A 22,943-nucleotide genomic window follows, 5' to 3' on the forward strand; every position below is an offset into this window, starting at 1 on the left:
AAAACTGATATTGTTTGTATTATCTAACTACCTGCCCACATCTCAAATGTTATATGCTCCGGGTATATAAAATAGAGTCTTATCCAGCACAATCTTCAGAAAAATTCCACAATAAGTGCAATACCAGGGGCTTCTTTGGAGACTGACAATATAAGAACTGCAAAATAACACAGATTTATTTTAATTTGTTTTCATTTAAAGGTGTAATTAACTGAACCAACACTGCATAGGAAACATGCTCTACCAGCAGGAAGCTAGTTCATATGTTAACCCCCTATGCTTCAGCTCCAAGTCGTCCCATATTCGGCCACTGATTAGTCCCATAATACATCCAGACGATTTTACCCATATGATGCCAAACCATCCCGAACCCCTCAGAATGAATGGCCAATTTAGCGTAGGCAGGTGCAGTCTTCCACACAGACCTGTCAAAATTTGAATATCAAAATCTGAGGTTTACGTGACCTACACCTCACTGCACTCCAAGTACTATAAACCCTAGGTTAGAAAGGGGGCATATGTATACACACACACCCACACACGCCAAATGAACATTTTGTAAGTATGGAGGAATCTAAAAAATAATAATGCAGCAATTGCAACTTAGTATCAAGCATCTCTAAATTATTTCCAGCATAAATGTTCCTGGATTTTTAATAATTAGGAAATAATGAACAGATTTGTTCTGTTTAGTTATTAGATTATCATCTATTCATTGTAAAAGCTGTACTTGAGTATTTTTCATTGAAACGCCATAGATAAGGTACAGTGAAATCAAATTAATGACCAAGGACGACACATATTAGTTATGTAGGGGTTTTTCCTCTCTTCTATCTTTCTCTCTACGTGTGGTGTTCCCCAGGGGTATAGCTTATCTCTCTGGCTCTTTAATCACTACCTGGCACCTCTTGCCCACTGTATTGCTACTTTCTGCTCCAATTTTCAATGTTATGCAGATGACACTCAGCTCTCTTTCAGGCTCCCCTCGGCCACCTCTGCTTCTTCTCTCATACCAAACTGTCAGGCCCCAATTCAGGAATGGTGTGCCGCCAATGACCTCTGCCTTAATGCCAGTAAGACTGAGATCCTCCTCATTGGAACACCCGCTCCCTCCTTTCCTCCCTCTCTCTCTGGCTGCCCACTCTGGGCCCTCTTCCTGTGAGGCTAAGAACCTTGGTATCATCTTCGACTCCAACCTCTCCTTCTCTCCTCACATCTCTGACATCTCTAAGAAGTCAAACGATTAGCTGCACCTCCTGAGAGGTATTATTCCTTTTCTCACTTTCCCCCAGAAGCTCACTGTCTCCAGAGCTCTGGTCCTCTCTAGGCTGGACTATTGCAACACCCTCTTTCTAAATCGTCCTGCCTCTACTCTTTGACCTTTACAACTTATCCAGAACAGGACTATTCATACTTCCAGGATGACTTCCTCATCTATGCCAGTGATGCATAGAGATATAATAGAACCCTGTGGAAAGTATTGGAGAACATTCAAGAAGCAGGAGTACGTCTTAGATATGAGAAGTACGTAATTGGGGCAAAAGAAGTAGAATACCTGTGAATAAAATCTCAAGAGATGGTTTTAGCCCCAAAAAGAGCCTTCTGCAAGCCATAGTCAAGGCCCCTGTACCAGAGGCAAAAGATGAACAGCGCTCCTTCCTCGGACTCGCAAAGTTGCACCCCGATTTTCTGAGACTATAGTTCAGCTGCGAGGATTGCTGAGAAAAGCCGCCAATTATGAGTGGAGTCTAGAACAGAAGATAGCGTTAGAAGAACTCAAGAGGAGAATAGTGAATGCTCCGTGTCTAAGCCCAGTCAACCCTGTGTGGGACACCTACATAACTACAGACTTTAGTGCATATCGGCTGGGAGCCACATTGACGCCGAAGAATGGTGACGTTCAACACATGGTTGCATTTGCATCTAAGACCCTCTCTGATGCTGAAAAAACGACTCCACAGTGGAAAAGGAGATGCTCGCCTGGGTCTGGATAGTGGAGTATTTTAGGTTGTACATGTGGGGCACGAAGTTCCATTTGATCACAGACCATACATTTTTTATCCAAATTCTGAGGCCAGGAGGCATGAAGACCTCCACTCCACGATTAGCGTGGATAGCATCCAAGCTACAAGAGTACACATATGAAATAATGCATATAGCAGGGTGGAAGAATGCACAAGCAGACTGCATGTCACGTTATGCTGGATCACAAATAGCCAGCCACTGCATTTCTTCAGGATGACTGCATGGTAGCGTGATTATGTGGTAACCAAGACCCTCTCATAACCCCACTGGCCAGCCCATTTATTCCCGTACCTTCCGGGACTTCTCTGGCAGGCTCTGGTCTGCCTCAGGGTCTGCCTTTGCTCAGTTTGGGTCTCTCGTGGCTTCCACTGGATTCTCCTGCACTGCAGCAGTTCTGCAGCTTTTGTCTCTCTGCAGTACGCGTACCCGTTACAGAAGGTGTGCTCCACCTCCCCAACGAGGTTGGGTTACTGCTTCGCCAAAGGTGTTGGACCTGCTGGGGATGATGTTTGCTTCTTTTTTGCATCCCTGGCTGCAGCCGCTTTAATTTCCCATGCCGAGCAGCTTCCTGGTCCTCAGTTCCTCGTGGGATGGATGAGCAACATTATAAGTCCTTTGTTACATTTTATCTCACACTGCCACGGATGACTAGCATGCTCACCCAGGTTACATGGAGTGTTCTTTATGGCTCTGCACCTCCTCCTCATCCCAGTAATTATCTGGTAAACTCCCTTTGAGTAGTCCCTACTCTTCTTTGTCTCAGTATTTCTTAAAGTCACAGACTTAGCAAGGTACATGGGAGTATTGGGCAAAGTGTTAGGGTCTATGGGGTATGCAGGTGGGTAGGGTGTTGGATGAGGGATGTTATACCACATTCTCCCGAGATGTTCTCTCTTGTCCGCAGAGGGGAGGTCTCCTTCCATGAGATCTGAGATGTCCATGAGATTTCCCCCCAGGGAAACTATCAGGTGGCAGCCCCACCACCCTGGCCTCATGGGAAGGGGCTACTCCCTGGGGAGAAGTGATGACATCTCAGGATTCATCACAATAGCATGAATGGGAAAGCCTACATTCTGTGTGTAAAATAAGCTTTTTTCCGGGAGACTTGGATAAGAGCATACAAATCCTGAGACACGCAGCCAATCTCAGAGGGTAGGCAGGTATGCTTCCGTTTATGGAGCCCTTGTGGAAGCCTGCGGCCTTCCACATGCCTGCATGCTGTTGACCCACTTTTGTCTCTGCTCCCAGTGAAGCCACGTCCCTGTCCTGCTGATCACCATCCCACAAGGACTCTCCAGAAGGTCATTCTTGCTTGACTATACTTTCACATTATACCAAACATTCAAGCCAGAGCTCTAGACGATTACCACTAATGTTAGGACAACTGACAATATTTCCAGAACTGGTTAAACAAGCATTGGGAATGCCCACAGTTCGTTCTTTTGTGTAGGCATGGAAACGGTGCTTGTTAGGCACTGGTGTAGTGGTATTAACGGGCTATTGATGGTAGCAGATGCAAAGTGGTGCAGTACCTGGGCGTCTAGTAGTAGTGCCTGGCAAATGCCTAATAATTATACACAAGCCAAAACTGGTGGCTTTCCCAGTGCTTTTTTTTTATAGGACTGCCTTAAGGGACACACATATTGGCCTCATTACAAGTTTGCAGGTCCGGGAACTACGGTACCGTAGTTCCCGGACTGGCAAACTAAGAGTTCTGCATGCGGGTGCCATTACGGCTGCCAGGTCTGACCTGGCGGCCTTACCGGCACTCGCGAGCAGAGCATGTTGGATGCACCGGCACCATTCTGAATGGTGCCGGTGCATCCGACCTCCCCATTCCCATTGAGCCCTATGCAGCTCAAATGGGAATGGGGAGCATTCAATTCCGACGTCCACGAATGAGCAATTACTGGGTCCGGCAGGGCCGTAATGACCAGGTGATTGCCCATTCGCAGGCGCTGGAAAAAATGGCAAGTTTGGTGGCAGCCTGCCGATTTTACCAGCAAGGCTACCCCCAAACTTGTAATGAGGCCCATAGTGATTATAAATCGAGTGGCTGAAGGCAGACCTGGTTAGGACAGTTATATTACACCAGTAGCACATTTGCTTCTGCAATTAAGTCATGAACGCTCAGAAGACTGCTTTGAAAAAAACAAGTGCCATGTTTGATGGTATGGCTTGATAAAAGCAAGCTCAAAGACCTCCCATGAGGAGGTGTTTTGGGTGGGGAGCTGTAGGAACTGGGTGGGAAAGGCCAGGGATTAACATGGCGATGGGCAGGCAACAGGTGGGCAAATAACCAAACACCACCTACAAGCTTTGTATCCCACCTCATATGCCATTTCCCTATCTGTACTCTAATGCAATAGTCTCGGCTCCAACTAAAATTCCTTAACTGGTTAAAAATGATCTTCTGTGGTTTAGCCGCTTGGATCTGTAGTAAGCATGTTGTGCTTTTTCTCAACAGGAAAGCTCCCGTTTTTGCTTCGTGGCCATCAGACAAGATTGAGTTTCTCATTCACTGCTGTCTTCAGAGATATCACAGGTCTGTAAATAAAACAGCAAAAGCATTTAAAATGTAAAGAATGTCTATGCAACCCTCACATCTTAACTAGTTGACCGTGTCAAGCTATATTTATATAAAAGTCATGGTTAAAGCCGAACTCGCAAACAATTGCAATTGCATGGTATAAGCAGATGTTGTGCCATGTGCTTGTGCCAGATGATCTGGAACATATCTTACTTATGTCTGGCCCTTTTTGGAGCCTTTTTCCGTGAGCAAAGGATTGCTAAACAACTCTTTTCATATGCTATCAGAGAAGTGCAGTTCCTACTACAGATCTCCGAGCAAACCTCTAGAGGATGAAAGTCCATTTAAGGTTACTGCTTGGTGGAGAAGTGCCTCGGCACTCACTTGTTTCTAGGGGATTGCAGGTAAAACCTGCACAAACATGTTTGTGCATATTATCCGGCATATGCAGAGTTTGCATGTAGTGCTGCAGGGACCTAGGTGGATCCACATGCAGCAGACACCTGGTGCATGATGCATTTAGTGTGCCCATCCCATGCCTGGTGCAGTGTAATACAATGACCGGTTGTGAGGCCATATTCAGTCTGTTAGGGATATTTTTGCACACACCTCTGGTGAGAGCAGTGTAGCCATTTAACCTAACGGTGGATCGTGGGTCACCCAAAAGGAAAGACGACTCTCCAATGGTAGCTGTAGCAGAGAAGCCAGGCTTAACTTCTGAAGGGAGGACAGCTGATGGGGAGGTACAGGTATTCCTAATGGCCACCATTAAAACAATACACCACACTGGTATACTGAAAAATATACACTTGTATTACAAGGGCACACATATAATATCTATAAAATGGAAATAACTTATCAGGTTAAACATAAAACACTAGTGTATTATAAAAGAGTAACTGGACTGTTAAAACCCTAACCTGTTCTTGACCCTAAAACGTAAGCCACATACCTGGTGGTAAACACCATACATATAGACCATAAGTATAAACAAACATCAATGCCATCATATGGAGGACCCAAGATGGCACACAAAAATGTGCCACATGTTTTCTCCTACACTCTAGTACACACGTACTATACATAATATATATGCACACTGCACAGTTATAACGCTTCTAGAGATATTAAACAAGGGTACATACTGTCCATGACAGCCATGAGTGCTGCCACATTTCGACCTAAAGGCATATTACACTCCATGGAAGGGATATATATGCATCAAGGGATTATACAATGTAAATCCCGAGGCAGGCATGTCACATACAGATTGAAAAATCTATACATATAAAACGGAAAATCTGTTTGTTTGTTCCTTACACAATTCCACATCCTTCCACCAACCTGCACAACACTGCACCATGCCAGGGTGAGGCGACAGGTGAGGAGAGCGCATAGAAGGTCCCATTATGGTGCAGTACGCCAGCTCTGCCCTCCTCTCCACATCTGCTGCAGGGTAAGTAACTAAGCCACATGCACCCATTCTCAGTGCAGTTAACTTCAGAGTGCAAAGGTCATCAAACGATAGGCGACGCAGAACATAGACCGACAGGGCAATTGATTTTCATAAGCGACTCAACAGGGACCTATTGGATCATTGATTGTCAACAAGTGATGATAGTGTTATCATGTCGGTCTACAGAACCACTGCGAAGTACGGGTACTTTTTGCTAGTGTCCAATAAAACCTAGTTTTGTTGTGAAACTCCAGGCGAACCTAGTAAAATGTCACTGGTCAGGTATGTACAATAGAATGCAATTTGCTGGAGTTCTTTCGTGTGAAGAACCTGCCAGATAGGAAACAGGACAAAGTCTGTAGGCAGACAATTGGTTATAATGAAAAGCCATATAAGTTTCAAGTCACCCATAAATGTGCGGATATTGTGGCAAAGTACCCCACGGAACACTGGCAGAGAACCTAAAGAAGAGCTCCAGGTGCAGGGTTTAGAACCAGTGGCCTCAGGAGAAGATGGTCCACAGGAGGTTCTGCCCGAACGGAAGTCAATGTGGGCATGCGGTTAAGACTTGCCTGGAAGGAGCCTTGACTACTGACCACAGTTTAGTTCAGATAAACAATAGATATGAGGCATTGATGTCTATAATGCCTCTGCACAGTAGCAACTTCAGCAAGGTGCATGACCATGGTGGTAAAATTGTGATGTAGTGGTAAAATGGCGCAGTGATCTTTCCAGAATGAAGTACTACGGCCAACTCATGAGGAGGACCAGGAGGAGGATAGGGAAGCCCTGGAAGGTCATCCTGCAGCTAAAAAGCCAAACTGGAGTTCACCCCAAGACAGGGGGTACAGCAAGTGTGGCCAAAATGTGTCCTTAAAATGGGTTTACTGTGATTTTATTGCTACCATTACAAATTGCAATAAATATTGCAAGAAAAAATATCGACATGCCTTTTACATTGCCCAGTGTAAAAATACCTTTTTTTGGGGGAGGAGGGGACCCCTGACAACCCTCTTACCTCTCCTACTCATGAACTCTCCTTGTCTCCCCTTTTTCCCAATTCTAACCTAAATCTTTTATTTTTTTTATTGTTTTACACCTAAAACTCACCAGCATCATTACACTTTCCTGCCTTTTATTTCCATATGTTTCATGCTGGTCGGTATTTTTCACCCACTCTATTAATTCTATCAATATTTTTTCATCTTTGTAAATCCAGTCATTATTTCCTGCAATAATATCACTGGATACCCTTTAAATGAAGCAACGGCTTGAAAATGGTGATCCTCCAGCATTTGAGTAAACCTGCAGAGCCCAACAGGTCTTACAAACCCAGCAGAAATGAGCAAGGTTAGGGTGTATGTATGTGTGTGTATATATATATATATATATATATATATATATATATATATATATATATATATATATATATATATATATATATATATATATATATATATATATTCAGTGAAAACAACTTTGTTAAAGGGACGTTATGGTTCCAAGTAAAACCGAAAAACCCTTGAAATTTGCCAGTTATGGTAAGCTGAGCAACCATAACTTGCGCCACCACCGTGCACTGCTAACTAAGACTAACACCCAGGACATCAAAGATGACATCACAAATGTCATTGAGGACATCACTGATGACATCACATGTGCATTTACTTTTCATGAAAAGTCTGTACACAGGATTCTTATAGTAATGTTGATAAAAAAAGTGTGAAGGATCATTGGAATAAATATCATGAGGTACGTAGTGCATTAAGTAATACATTGATATGAATACCATTCTATTATCAGGTTGTTTCCAGTATACTAAGCTACTCATGTAGAAACATAGGCATTGTGTGCAACATACATGATGGATGTGCAATATTATTAATCTTACCATGTTGAATAGTAAAATGATAAATGCTTTTTATTACAATTTTGTCTACTGTGCAACCTTTAATAACTAGCTAATAAAACCCACTTACTAAATAATTGCATTATTCAAAACAATACACAAATAGACAACAACACATACAAATATGAGCATATACGGGGAAAATGAAGTAAACAACAGTATTACCAGCCAATATTCATACCCCAACTGATTACCTTTATACACAGAATTGATCGCTCTGCTTCAAAGCTACTACTTCCCTATGTATAACTACCATATCATGTGACTGGACCCTAAGGAAAAAGTGTGCATACAATGTATACAAATATGAGCATATCCAGGAGAGTAAAGTAATAAAATAGGCAGAACTATAGGAAAGTGTTTAGAACCTTACTGATTATCTTCATACACATAAACATTGCTGTTTTCCAAATCAGTGTTTTCCCCTATATATATGTTTCACATGCTGTGAGTGAACCCCAAGTGAATTACTGTAAGAACATATTTGAAGTATAAGTCTACAAATATAGTACTTGAATATGAATTATGAGTATATGAATTTTTAGTTCCTGAATGTTACTGGCCTAGATATGTCAGTAATGGAAAAAAGAGGGAGGATGTGCTGGGTGTTAGTCGTTGCACGGAGGTGGTGCGAGTTATGGTTGCTTGGCTTACCATAACTGGCGAATTTCAAGGGTTTTTCGGTTTTACTTGGAACCATAACGTCCCTTTAACAAAGTTTTTTTCACTGAATTTCATAGGTTTTGAGTAGCGCATGTTAACCATAACATCCCTTTAACTATTTTTTTTTCACTGAATATAAATATAGATAATGTACATGTGATAAATGTTTACTAAGACTCTGTTACCTTACATTTATATATCATTTACATAACATAGAATATACTAAACCCCCTGTCCTGCTAGTGATTTTGATGTCCGCGTACCGTGCGCATGTCCGCGGGCAGATGTGGTCACCATCAGCAATATCCAAAAACTCAGGGAGTATCTTACATTATTGTATCATACAATAAAAACACCAAACATATTCAAAAATCACCACATAAATAGATCACATTTAATAATAAATAAGAAGTGGAAACTGTATATATAAGACACCAACCATCCACTGAAGTAGCCTTTCCAATATAATGGAATATACCAAAACAAAATAAATATGCCTCTAAGTGAATTACCTCACAGAAACTGCACAGCAAGAAGCAAGAGCATACTTACACAGCAGTAACAGCAAAGGTTGTAAAAAAGCAGTAAGTACACTATATTTATACATTTTCTGTATAATGTACACTGAAACTAATATTTTATTTTTTTTAACACAGAAATGTCCAGTACTTTGGAATGGCTGGAAGAACCTTTCCCATGAGAGGAAATGAGTGAAGAGAGTGATAATAATGGTAGACACAACATTTCTCTATATAAGCCAAATAATAACCATTACTTTATCTGTACTTAACAAACTTTTTTTTTAACAGACCAGACAACCATTAAAAATAATGTACCAAAAGAGATAGTAGAAGGTCCTCTGAAATGAATGGAACTAAAAATGGATTTGTTAATGCAACACTTCAATCAACTAAAAGAGTGTATTGTGGACCACATTAAAGAAAACATGAATAACCACTGTCCTACATTTACCTGTTCCCCCTCTCCATGTCCCAGCAAACTATCCCCAAACCCTCCCCACCAGTTTCTGCTTCCCCCTCTCTTTCCTAATTTTTGTACTGTTAAACAATAATAACATTTTAAGTGTGTTCTTAGTATATGCCCGTGTCTTTTTTTATTTTTAAGGGGCAGTCAGGGTGTCCGCATACAGCGCGGCTGTCCGGGGTGTCGTCAATTAACCAACATGGGGGTGTCCTAAGGACACTATACCTGTTCGTACTGTCTGTAATCAAAATGGAGGTGTCCATAGAACACACAAGATGTCTGCCTGTCCGTATCAACCAAAATGGCGCTGTCCTAAGGACAATATACCTGTTTGTACTGTCCGTAATTAAAATGGAGGTGTCCTTAGAACACACAAAATGTCTTCCTCTCACAATCACCCAAAATGGGGGTGTTCTAATAACATCCCTGCTGTTCGTAATGTTCGCAACCAGAATTAATATATCCGTAGAACACATATCCCGTCCGCCTGTCCGCAAAGTTTTGACGCACATTTATTTTATTTGGGGACTTCAACATTGTTCGTAGGACACCTGCGCACATGCGCATCACACACTTGGGCCCTACGAGCACCGCGCCTCTCCGCAACTGTCCACTGCACGTGTGCCGCACTTTTAATTACTTCGGGGACCTGAACACTGGCCGTAGAACACGCACGTGCATGTGCAGAACTGTCACAGGGCATTTGGTGTCCTGCGGACAGCCGTCCCATTTGCGAACGTGTCCGCGATGTCATGTGACCGCACCCATGCTGAGCGTGTGTCCTTATTTGCGGACACTGTCCGGGCCCCCAAACATTTAAAAACTGCTTTTTTGAGCAATCCAAGGTATTTTACAGTAAAATTTCACCATTGCACATCTCCCAGACAATGTCCCTGCCGATCTATATACTTTTTGGAACTTCTTGAGCCCGCACTTGGTGTTCGAAGTGTTCGGGGACAGCGCAAGTGTCTGCAAAGCGTGCCCCAGCACCCCTAAAAAAGGCCACACCCCAGAGCTGATACTTATTCTGCTTTTGGATTTCCAAGATTTACAACAGGACAATTGTGCAGGTTGGTATTCTTGGTTCCTCGTTCCTAGTTCCTGGTTATTAACCTTCCAGATGGCATCCCGAATTGCTTCTGCTGCTACTGCATCGGCATCAGCACCCCCACCTCCACCACCACCACCACGTTCCCAAGGGCCTGCAGAAGGGAACAGGCATGAGGATGCAGAGGAGATGGACGAAGAGGATGAGGATGAAGAGGATGAGGTATTGGTAGTCCCTACTAATAGCACACATCATGAGTCTTGGGTGTGGCGGTTATTTACCACCGTTGATGGAAAGTCAAAAGCTCAAGCAAACAGGGTGATCTGCACTCAGTGCCACATGGTGCTGATTCGTGGCAAGGCTGGTTCATATAGCTTTGGCACTACATCAATGAAGCAACACCTAAAGTCATTCCATGGGGGGCATATACGTAAGGTTGTAACTTGCGATATGATATGATTTGATTGTTTATTTATATAGCGCCTATACACAATGTGTTTCAAAGCGCTTCAAGGCAAGGGAGGGAACAAGGGAAAATACAACCATATTCTTACAGCCCATGAACAGTAAGGATGCGAAATTAACTATCGTACTCGGCCTGACGACATTTCAGATAGTGCAAGAGCTAAGACATAGATAAGGAAGGGAGGGGGAGAGTGGGAAGGAAATGGAAACAGACAGGCGACTACCGTACTAGACCTGACGACATTTCTGGTAGAGCCAGAGAAAAACAAAAGGTGAGGGAGAGGGGTGCAGAGAGGGAGGGGAGGAACAAAACAAGCGACTATCATACTAGCCCTGACGACATTTCAGATAGTGCTGGAGGAGTTGTGGGGAGGAAAAAAATAGTAATGGGAGGGTGGAGGAAACAGACGAGGTTGCTATCATATTAGGTCCAGGGACCATTCTGATAGATTAAGTGCATAGAAGAAAGTAAGGGGAGGAGATAGGAAAAGGGAGAAGGGAAAAGAGGAGAGAAAAGAGAGTAAGCAGTCAAAAAGAGTGGAGAAGCAAGAGTGGAGAGCGAATACAATTGCAGAAGTCAGTAGTAACACATAATGTTGCAAGCCAGGATACAAGATGAAGATGGGAACAGCATGATTCAGGGTCACCATGAGTACAAGATGCAAAGGAAGTCCAGCATGAGAGTTGAGAAAGAGTGAAGCACCGTGAATGAAGGAAGTCCATAAAAGTCAAATCCTGCATTGGCCACAAGACAGTGATGGTGAAGGAAGGCACCAGGTGGGTGGGGCTTGCTAAGTGGTGAAAAAGAGCAGCAGGCAGGAAGGTTCCAGGCGGGCGGGGCTTAGGCTGGGTGACCTAGATCCACTTGTACCTGCTCCCCATCTGCAAAGGAAAACGTATTAGGTTGAGTTCCGCTGCAGAATCGTCTGTTTCCACTCCTGTCACCACAAAAGACACTCCTTTGGGACAGTGCATCCCTCCAGCTGCCTCACAGACAATTTGTGATGCTGTTGACCCTTACACTTCGAGGGTCACAATATTGTACATGTACTGCGATGCAGTACTCTAAAGGGGGGAGAACTTTCCCCCTTTTTCGGACTGCTTTCGAGACTGCGGTCAAGGAGCATCAGAAGGTCTGCGACCTACCTGAATAAGGCCCACCCTACATCTTTCTCTCTCCACCTGCCCTTTCTTATCCCTGTGGTTGGTGTCCCTTCCTTAACCTCCTTTCTCCTCCTTTCCTTGTGTGTTGTGTTTAAAAAAAGCCAAAAAATATAAAACAACAAAAAAACAAAGGCTCTTTTCAGAGCCGCCTTTCACAGTTTAAAAACAGAAGTGACAAATAAATAGTGCAGGGCCCTGTACATTTTTTAGAAGTCCGCGGACATCTAAAAACTGTGCTGTGCTGCCTTTTCACAACTATTTCACTTTTCTCTGGGAGGAAGTGGTAGCTCTGAAAAGAGCCTTTTTTTGTGGTGTTTTTTTGTGCTTCAAAAACTTAAAATGGTCAACACCTACTGCAAAATGGATTGCTGTAATTCAAAAAAAGGTTGCAATGCATTTTGTATATTTCGCAGAAAAATCTGATTGCAGGCATAAGTAAGATGTACTCCATCTCTGCGAAAAATGTGTGTGCTACAAAACATAATATTTTCATTCTGAAAAGGCACATACAGCCTTGTTAACATTGCGCCTTGCTTTCTCCATTTGTGGACCAAATGTAAAAGCACGTGGCCACATTTGTGATACGCAATACGCAATACGCATTTGTGATACGCAATACGCAATACGGGAAAAAATTACTCTAGAGTTTGGATACATGTCCATGACTTTCCCAAGTCTTTCTTTCATTGCAAATTGCAAAGAGATTCCAGACACATGTCCTAAACTGTTCCCTCCACAATGAATAATAATAATGTCTGGATGATGCTGTGTCAGCAAAGAAGCACAGAGAGGTACCAAATCCACCCACTTCATTCCACGCACTCCATGCCAGTGCACTTCCACATGAGAGAATCCAAGATGTGCAGCCACTCCACAGCGATCTGCATGCACCTACAACCAATTTATCCACGAATCTCCCAAAATCCGAATAATCTGCTTTCTGAAACACACAGCCATAGCTATCTGCTCTTCTCTCAGGAAAAACACCTACTGACAAACTCTCTCCTTACACAACACACCCAGTAAACCTTATTGCCCAATCCCTTCTCTGCTCAGTCTCATTTGCATGCCTCGCAACCCCAAAATCCCTGTATGTAATACGCGCTACCCGCGAACAACCGCGCTGTCCACGGCAAATTGAAAAATCTGAGCTTGGGAATGAAAATTTAAATAATGTACCCCATTTCCCCTTTGAAGTCGGCTCTGAAAAGAACCTTTTTGTGGTTTTTTTTGCAGATGCTCCAGGAACACCTTTCATTTTGCATTTAATTTGTTTTTTTTTCTTATTTTCCTCCAAAAATCTTCACATTAGCTTCTCTAAAGCAACCCTTATGTTCCAAAATAGCATGGCATTTCCCATAAAAGATAAAGAAATGCCATCTTCTTTAAAATAAACAACATTACCGGAATCAATGTTCTTATTATAACAAAAGAACATACCAGCTCTAAGCATGAAAGCAAACATGCCTTGGTTGATTGCACACCTAGCAATATTTTGCTGAGGACAAAAAACACAACTATTGTCCCATACTGCTCTAGGTAACAAAGCAGAAAAAATAACCTTGGCATTTGGAAGGACTTTCATGATTGCTTGAGCCAAGTTTTGCAGATCTTGCAACAAAGTAGGGGCACTGACATAGCTCAAAAGCACAGAACCACAGTGTAGGACAACTACATGTGGACTATGAAACCTAGCCATATCCTGACAAACTACTAGAATTGCCTGCAAATTCAAATCAGGCACAATGCTCCACACCACATCCACTCCTTCTGTGTCAAAATGCTTAGCCACATCCCTAGATTTAGCATACTCCTCCAAATCATTCACAAACATATCTCCAACCACCAACACCATGACTTTCTGCGCCTCTGCCATCTTCTCTAGACACAGTCCCTCTCAAAATGAAGCAGAACCTCAACACCTGATTGGCTAATCCTCAAAATACACTCCCACTTCATGCTCGGAAACCCCGGATGTGACATGTCCTGTCTGCGAACAACCGCGCTGTCCGTGGAGCGTGCAAGTAACACTGGGACCGCCCTTCTACCCTTTCCACTACACTCTCTGCACCACTTCCTCATTGGCTACTGTTAAGCAGTCACACAATCATCCACCAATCACATCCAAGAACTCTACATCTAACTCTGTCATCACAGATCAGCAATTTTAGATGTACTATTGATCACTCTCAGTACAATTCGGCTGCGTTTGCAAAGGACCTACAGCAACAACTACAAACTGCTATAAAACTCCCCTTTGCAGATTCATGCACATCCACATGCATGAACATAGACTACAGGTATGAATATTTCCTACACAGTACATGTGCACCTCTTCCAGTAACACAATACTTCCTGAGAGCATAGCTCAGCGGCAACGTGCACGCCTTCAAAGCAAAACGACACGAAGCAACACAGTTTCGATCCCCGGGTCCGCGCTTAGAAACCTATGGGTGTTTAAGCATATTATAAATACACAACTAAGACAAAATAATTACGCACCTAAAAAACAAACAATTCCTGTATCAGTGCCTCGATGCCTGCGGGCTGCGTAAAAATGTTAAATAAATAAAAATATGAACAGAGTAACTGCCACTTACCCTGTATAAACTGTCAAATGAATTTACTGTCATTTCTCCCATCTGCTATGATGAAGTGTCAATTGCAAACCTTTCAGCTCACTAAATTTTTGTTTACACACACATCAATTAGCACACAAAAATGTCAATTGTATGTCCTTGATGCCAACTCTGGCAAGCTGTTCAAAATTCAATGAAACAATGTTGAAAAATGAAATGCAACCAATAATTGAAATTTGCGCCACAGATAAACTGGACATACATGGTATGACACTACCCATGTGTCAACAAGCCACAGCAAGACTAAATACCCTTGAAAACTCTATCTCCAACACAGCTCGTTTGGAGAAAATATTAAAATTATCTTTAAACTGTAGAGTAATGCTTAAACGTAACCTTGACGTGGAGCAAGGACTAGTTAATGGAACACTTGGTACAGTTGTTGGCTTTCAAACATACCCATGTGACAACAACATTAAATTTGTCAATATTCTCTTTGACAAACTATCAGAAGTTAAAAGGATAGGACGCTCAACAGCCCGCTTCCTTCTTTTCAAAGGCATGTATGTACGCAGAGAACAATTTTAACTAACTCTAGCATACGCAGTTACCATTCACAAATCACAATCTCTTACCCTAGGTAAAGCATTAATAGATATTGGTAGCACTGTCTTTAAGGAAGGCATGAGCTATGTAGCACTATCACGCTTACATACACTTGACAGGCTATTTCTAATCAACTTTGATGCAAGTAAAGTAAATGCAGATATTCCTTGCATTCTAGAATACAATAGGCTGCGTTCACTCCACACCCCCATCTAAAAACCTGTCCTGTTCCACAATAAGTAAAACGTTTTAAAAGAAAACTACTTCAAACTGAAACGATACAGGATATCACTACAATTCCTCCAAAGGAAAAAAAAAAAACTAATACTTCATCAAGTACCACACAGAATGAAGAAGCTACTGGTGAAAGTAACTCAACTACTTCTTTTAAGAAGCAACACACACTCCGAACAAATGACTTTGACACCGAACTGTCAGGTCCATTCAAATTTTCAAATATAACTGCTGTAAATTGCTACGCAAATGTAGCAATAAATTTTCTATTCCAATTGCCACCAATTATTGAGAACATTTACTTACACAGTACAGACCAATTGTGTTTGCAAATGTTAGTCCTTCATAGAAATGGAATCAACAATCCTGACAACACCTAGTGTTCATGTAATAAGACAAGAATTGGACTACTGTGCTGCAATTGTCAAATTCACTATAAACTCACAAGAAGATCAACAAGAATTTCTAATGTACTTACTACAAGTACTGGAAAACAAAAACATACCTATAAATGAAATCTTCCAGATTTCATACATGTGGAAACATACATGCATTCTCTGCAACCATGTGGCACAGGAGGAAGTCCCTGATGAACGCTTTGTGTATGTACCCATACCAAACTGTGAATCCATTCCATTTCAGCAACTTGTACAAAATGCAAAGACTGGCAGATTCTGTACTACCTGCAATTCAGATAATCTCTCCACCTTACAAATACAGACATATAGTAAATACGTAATAGCAATGCTTTTACGTTACAATGCAGATGGTACTAAAAAAACTGTAAGCTGACTGGATTCACACATGGTCAAGTATCACTGGGTAAGAAAACCTTCACAACAATAGGTATAATCTACCACGCAGTTGCCACAACCAATGCAGTTCTTTACACTGCATATATAAAAAAGAATTGTGGATGGTTTGAATGTAATGATAGCACCATTACTCTAAAGCAGAGATTGCCAGCAAATCTTGTAAATGCTTACTTAATATTCTTAAAACCAACATTTAATATGTAATCTGTGTATGAACATAAGCAAAACTTCAACTTCAAAACTGTGCACAGTTAGAGTACGCCAACAGGTGTCTAACTGTCATGAATGGCACTCTGTCAAGAGTGGCACAGGGCACCCCGGTAGGGTTTGGGTGGCTGTGCTGAAGTAAGGTAGCAGATAAGCACACACAGCAGGAAGTTCAACAAGAAAGAAGAGTAGGAAACTGTATCTGTGAGCCAAAAGGGGCAAAAGATACAAAGGTACAAACAAACTGGATTCCCTCTTGGGGTGTATGCTGAAATGGGAAAGAGTGTTCCACGAACCTTAGGAAACTCCAGCCTTCTGCACAGATGGCTATAACAGAGGCCCACGCTGTATGCTCATGGCTGGGAACAACAGCAGTGGGTGTCTGTAACACTGAAAACACGACAAGGGAAGGGGCAGAGGTTGCCTCCTGGAAACCAACGGGCAAGCTCTGTACAAAGGGATTACATAAGACACATGAGAAGACAAGAACAGAAATATCCAGCGAAAAGGAAGTCAATGAGCAATCTAGCAGAAGGAAATGAAGGGAAGGCAGTTAGACTGAAGTAGATAACTTAAGGTGGTGTACAGAGGACTCAAGGAAGAGAACAAGGGAGCAGCAGTCAGGAAAACAGAAGGGCTGCAAAGTAGGAAGCAGGTCTGCAGTCAAGAGTGGCACTATGTGCAGGCCAACTGTAGTGGACTGCGGAGGACTGTAGTAGGCTGCAAGGCAGGGAGTCCAGAAGAACAGGACAGAGAGAGATTAGTGGTAGGCGACAGACAGAGAGCCCAAAAGAATAGGGCCACGAGGTAGGGAGCCCAGAGGAGCAGGGCTGTAGGCAGCTAAGTGTAAAACAGGCTGTAAGGCAGAGGAGTGTAGCAAGCCGCAAGGCAGGGAGCCCAGAGGACAAGGGCTGTAGGCAGCAGAGGGAGCAGGCTGCAAGGAAGGAGCCCAGAGGACAAGGGCTGTAGGCAGCGAAGAGGTGCAGGCTGCAAGGTAGGGAGCCCAGAGGACAAGGGCTTGGAGACAGCAGAGGGTTGCAAGCTGCGGGGTAGGGAGCCCAGAGGACAAGGACTGTAGGCAGCCGGAGTGAGGCAGGCTGCAAGGCAAGGAGCCCAGAAGAGCAGGGCAGCAGGGAGTGAGCCCAGAGGAGCAGGGCCGCTGACTGTAGAGGGCTGCAGAGGACTGTAGTAGGCTGCAAGGCAGGAAGCCCAGAGGACAAGAGCTGTAGGTAGAAGGCAGCAGAGCGTGATCGGCTGCAAGACAGGGAGCCCAGAAGAGCAGGGCAGCAGGGAGTGAGCCCAGAGGAGCAGGGCCACTGACTGTAGAGGGCTGCAGAGGACTGTAGTAGGCTGCAAGGCAGGATGCCCAGAGGACAAGGGCTGTAGGTAGAAGGCAGCGGAGTGTGATCAGCTGCAAGGCAGGGAGCCCAGAAGAGCAGGGGAGCAGGGAGTGAGCCCAGAGGAGCAGGGCCACTGACTGTAGAGGGCTGCAGAGGACTGTAGTAGGCTGCAAGGCAGGGAGCCCGGAAAGGGCACTGGATCAAAACAGGATAAAGCAGCAACAGGAACAGCATACAAAGTAGAGGGTCAAGGCAAACAGGAGCGGGGAGATCTCAAGATGCAAGACCCTGTGCTCCTGCAGGCAGCTGCTTATATACAGCCCTGCCCTGTTCTGAAGCAGGCTAATTGACGGCACCTGGAGCAGCACACCTGAAGACAATCTGCCTCCTCCCTCTCTGGTCCTGAGCAGGTGGAAGCAGCACTGGCCACTAGGGCTTCTGGGGATTGTGGTCCCAATAACGATGAAGGAGAATAGCCAGGAATTGAGGACTGTAGCAAGGTGCATTATGGTAAATATAGTTAGTTGAATAAAATAAGAAAGAACCAAAGTCGAGCAAATGGAAATTAAAGACCAAGGCGTGAATAGGAGTTGTTCAAAGAGTATTAGGAGGATAAATGAGTACCAAGTAGTCCATGATGGTTGCCAATGCGTGTGCCAGCAGCGCGGGCATGACACTAACTGCCCCAAGATTCTGCAACAAGCAAACACATACATAAATACCACCAAAATCAAACAACGAATATACAGTTAGAATACGCCAACGGGTATCTAACTGCCCCAAACAACCTACAACAAGCAAACAGCTAAACAAATACTACTAAAAATCAAACAAGAAATATGCAGTTGGAATATGCCAACAGGTACCTAACTGCCCCAAAAAATCTGCAAAAACCCAACAGATAGATGAATAGCACAAAAGTAGAAATAAACAATTAGAATATGCCAACAGGTATCTAATTGCCCCAAAAATCTGCAACAAGCCAAAGATAGAAGATTAGCAAGAAACAAGAAATAGACAGTAAAACAATGAAAGAAATATATTGTACCACACCATAGAAGTTTTTTTTTTTTAATCCAGCATGGATATTTTTCCCACAGACCCAATGATTTAGAAAACAAACACAGAAACTGAGCAAATTGCACAGTACACTGGTTTGAACTATAGTACTAAATATGAGGGTAAAAAAATACAGAAATGTCTATTATGCAATGCAATAACTCATTATGAACTACCTGCTCTAACATATGATCTTTTCTTTTATCACAGAGATTGAAAAAGTATGTCTGGTCCAGTTACCCATGTCATGAAAATACTGCATGGAACCACAAAAAAAACTCAACCAGTAAGTATACAATAAATAAACTCACAAATACTGCACTCCTTGTTACATACTCCACAATCTTAACTGCATAGCCTAGCCCAAACTTGACATACAAACTCTACAAATGAAACAGTACACAAACGTTTGGGTTCTGGATATTTGATGGGTGTTTGATTCTATGGGTGTGTTATGCCGCGGTGGTTGTAGCCCTGGCCATTAACAAAAAAAACTACTGGATGAATTTAAACCAAATTAACAAAAGCACGCTTTCGGGACTAAGCCGGCGATCCTGCCACAAATTTGGTGGAAATATGTCCAGCGGTTTGAGCTGTCGGCGTGCACAAAGTTTTTTCCCATTATGTCTATGGAAAAAAAATAAATTTTGGGACCCCCACTATAACTTTGCCCCCCCGGACCAAACCACACAAAAATATGCAAATTTTGGTGAGGATTTGTCCAGGGGGAGCGAAGTTATAAGCCGCCCAAAAAGTGGTCTTCCTATGGGATTAGCAACTTAACCATAACTACACAGCCACTACCGTGGGCTGTGTAATTCACTGAAAAAGCTTTGTTAAAGGGACGTTATGGTTAGGTTGCACTAATTAAAACCTATGAAATTCAATGAAAAATGTTAAAGGAACGTTATGATTACAAGAAAAACTGAAAATCCTCAGAAATTTGCCAATTATGGTAAGCTAAGCAACCATAACTCGCGCCACCACCGTGCACTGCTAGGACTAACACCCAGGACATCAAAGATTACATCACAACAAATAAAATAAATACAATAACTGTAAAACAGGGAGGCTCGTTGTTGCTCAGGGATATCTTCCCCGCATAGAGTGACTATCTACAAGATTGTAATGTCAAAAACAGGTTGACGCGCTGTGTTTGGCCCCACTGTTTGGATACAGCCATCCTTAGATGTTCTTCATTGAATTTGTGAAAAGGGCCTCCTCAGAACCCTTGCTGTATCTTCCCTCATCCCATGAACCCTCCCGCCATGGGCAGGGTGAACTGCTGCAGCGGCTGCTGCTGCTGCTCCTGTGGGTTTGCTCTGGTTAGTACCGCCCCTTTCATTGCGTACGTCATACATTTTTTCTGTACTAGCTGTGCTTCATCTACCTTCCTGTCCTTTTTCTTGATCTTCTCCTGCCATAGTCTACAATGGTGAACTATTGTGAGCTGTATTTCTGGCCACCCTTTTGCTTCCATGCCTATCAACTTCCTTAAGTGTTTCTGAAAGGGCTCTGGCACCCTACCATAGTATATAATAGAATATTGCTACTGTTTTATCCCACGGTTCTCGAGTTTCAAGGTGCCAAAGCGCTTCAATCTCCTGAATATACTGCATGCAGTCTTCATCTTCGCTCATTTTCTGGGACATAATCGCCCCAATGTCTGATGTGTCTGGGTATTGTGTCCTTAGTGCTTGCCATACAGCAGCTCTGCAGTCTGCAAATGGTGAACCTTTGTGCACCGTGTTCTGGGTTGCCACCCCAGGGAACCCCATCCTCTTCCATAAGTCATTAGCAGCATCTCTAAGGATTGCCACTAGTAGCCCCTTTACGTCTCCCACTACTAACCTATTTCCCACTTCTCCATTTCGTAAATCCACTTCCCAACACCTGCGCTTAATGAGGGCAGCCTACACCTCACATTCTCCTTGTCAGCGTACTTTCATGGTATATACTGAGGTCGCACCCCCTCCTCTCTCCAGTAAAGGCAGCTTTGTAAACCCCTCCTCCCCATGCATGCTTATAGTCAGTCTGACCTGTCTGTTCTCACTTTCGATGCCTGCGTACACATCTATCGGTTTCAGTATGGGTACCCGGATACTGTCGTCATGTTTCCTCATTAACCTTCCCCTTGAGCAAGCTATGGCTGTTTCCCCCTTCCTTTGTCCTGGGAGGTCTCTAAGCCTGTCCACATATGTAGTGATATCATTTAAGGTGCGCAAGTCCGTCGTCGGCCATGCCTGCTCATCCAAGATGCCCCCTCCTGCTCCTTCTGTGTGCCTCCCATGCTCCCAAGTCACCTGAATGTCAGTCTCTTTCCCCATGGACTGGGACCGATAGTGCTCCCCTTTCTCGTCCCCACTGTTCCTGTCTTCATTGTCGGACCCCGAGCCCATGTAACTACAAAAATCATCTGCAAAGCTCAGTCTCCTAGTTGTCATGTCAGTGTTAGGTTTCAGGCTTAGGTCAATATCCCTCAAGTCATATCTCCTTCCACCCCCCTAGGCATATAGGCCTACTCCGTCCCTTTCCATTGTGCTTCAACCCTGTGAGTTTGTGCTATCTGATTCTGCTCGTCTGTCCTCCTCAAGTCTGTTGTTTCCCTTGCCCATTTTCCCTTATGTCTTTACCGCCCTTATTGGTCACTCATCCTCCTCCTTGCGTGTGCGTTCCCTTGCTGGTCTGGCCACCTGTTACTTCCTCTGTTCCCTCTCACCCAACTTGCGCTTTTCCAGCTCTCCTACTTCCCTCCGCCTCTCGAGCTTTTCTACTTCTCTTGTCCTTCTCCTGCTCCTTTTCTGCTGTTTTACTTTCTCTGCAATCCCTTTCAGTCCTCTCTTCTCTTTTCCTCTGCATCTGCTCCTTCTACTCCTTCCTTCTTTCCCTGTCTTATCTCTCTAATATCTCTTCTCCTCTCCCTGTCCTCTCTTTCTAGTGTCTCCTCTCGTTCTTTCCCCCTTCTGTTTGTCTCCTCCAAAATCTCAGCCCAGCCTGATGCTTCGCTGCTCCTCTTCAGACCTTCCATTGCCTTAGCCGCCCCTTCTGTCTCCCCATCTGTCTTTACTTCCGGCTTCCGGAGTATCTGTCCTCCTAGCCACTTGTTCGTGGCTATCCTCCTGAGCCCTTCCTTTGTGCCCTTCTGCGCCTCACTGCTCATTTCTCGTTCAGTAGCTGGCTGCCCTGCGCCCCTCGGCCTCTCTTCCTTTGTATATGGTGGTGGCTTATATGCCGGATTTGTGTACCCCTCTGCTGCTCTCAATTCCCCTAATGCTCTTGCTTCTTGTAACGGGTACATCCCTTGCTCATCATCTGTGTCTTCTAAGGCCACACTCGGAGGGGCATGGGGGATCGGAGGGAGGAACCCCTGGCTCCTTCATCTCCTGCTTGCTCAGCATCCACTGACCCCTTGCTGCATCACTGTCGCCCTCGTGAAACATCCTCCAAAGCTCGAAATATTGCCATACGCCTTGCAAGCTTCTTCCCATTATAGGCACCCTGTATGTGTGTCAGTAATGATTGCTGCACATCCTCAGAGAAACTTCCGGAAGGTGGTCATGGTTTGGTTAACTTTTCCTCTGTGATTTTGGACTAGTCTATGCTATTTTTACATATCTTTTCCCTGTAGGGTGGGAGTGTTTTACCCCTGCACTTCCCTGGTAAATTTTTCTTGCCTTTACTTCACCTCAAGTTGAGGGTTTTGACAATCCACTGTTTTAGAGAGAACGGTATAATATAATAACAATACTTTTAACATTACTATGAGCCTCTCTTGCTCCACAACTTATCAGGCATGCTCCGCACACCACCCACCTCTCACAGTCACTACCTCCTCAGGTACACCCAAAATCTTGCGCAT

The 22,943-nt window shown here is 43.7% G+C and overlaps 1 protein-coding gene across 1 annotated transcript in view; it reads left to right on the plus strand.

The window, feature by feature from the left end:
* LOC138516471 (cyclic nucleotide-binding domain-containing protein 2-like) overlaps positions 1-22,943 on the plus strand; it is a 1,453,423-nt gene that overhangs the window by 807,720 nt on the left and 622,760 nt on the right. The window contains exon 9 of the mRNA XM_069631627.1: positions 4,493-4,570. Within this exon, the coding sequence (XP_069487728.1) occupies positions 4,493-4,570 (78 nt within the window). The remainder of the gene's footprint in view (positions 1-4,492; positions 4,571-22,943) is intronic.

Source organism: Ambystoma mexicanum, chromosome 6q (genome assembly GCF_040938575.1).
Source record: "Ambystoma mexicanum isolate Mex_15411 chromosome 6q, UKY_AmexF1_1, whole genome shotgun sequence".
Classification (NCBI taxonomy): Eukaryota; Metazoa; Chordata; class Amphibia; order Caudata; family Ambystomatidae; genus Ambystoma; species Ambystoma mexicanum.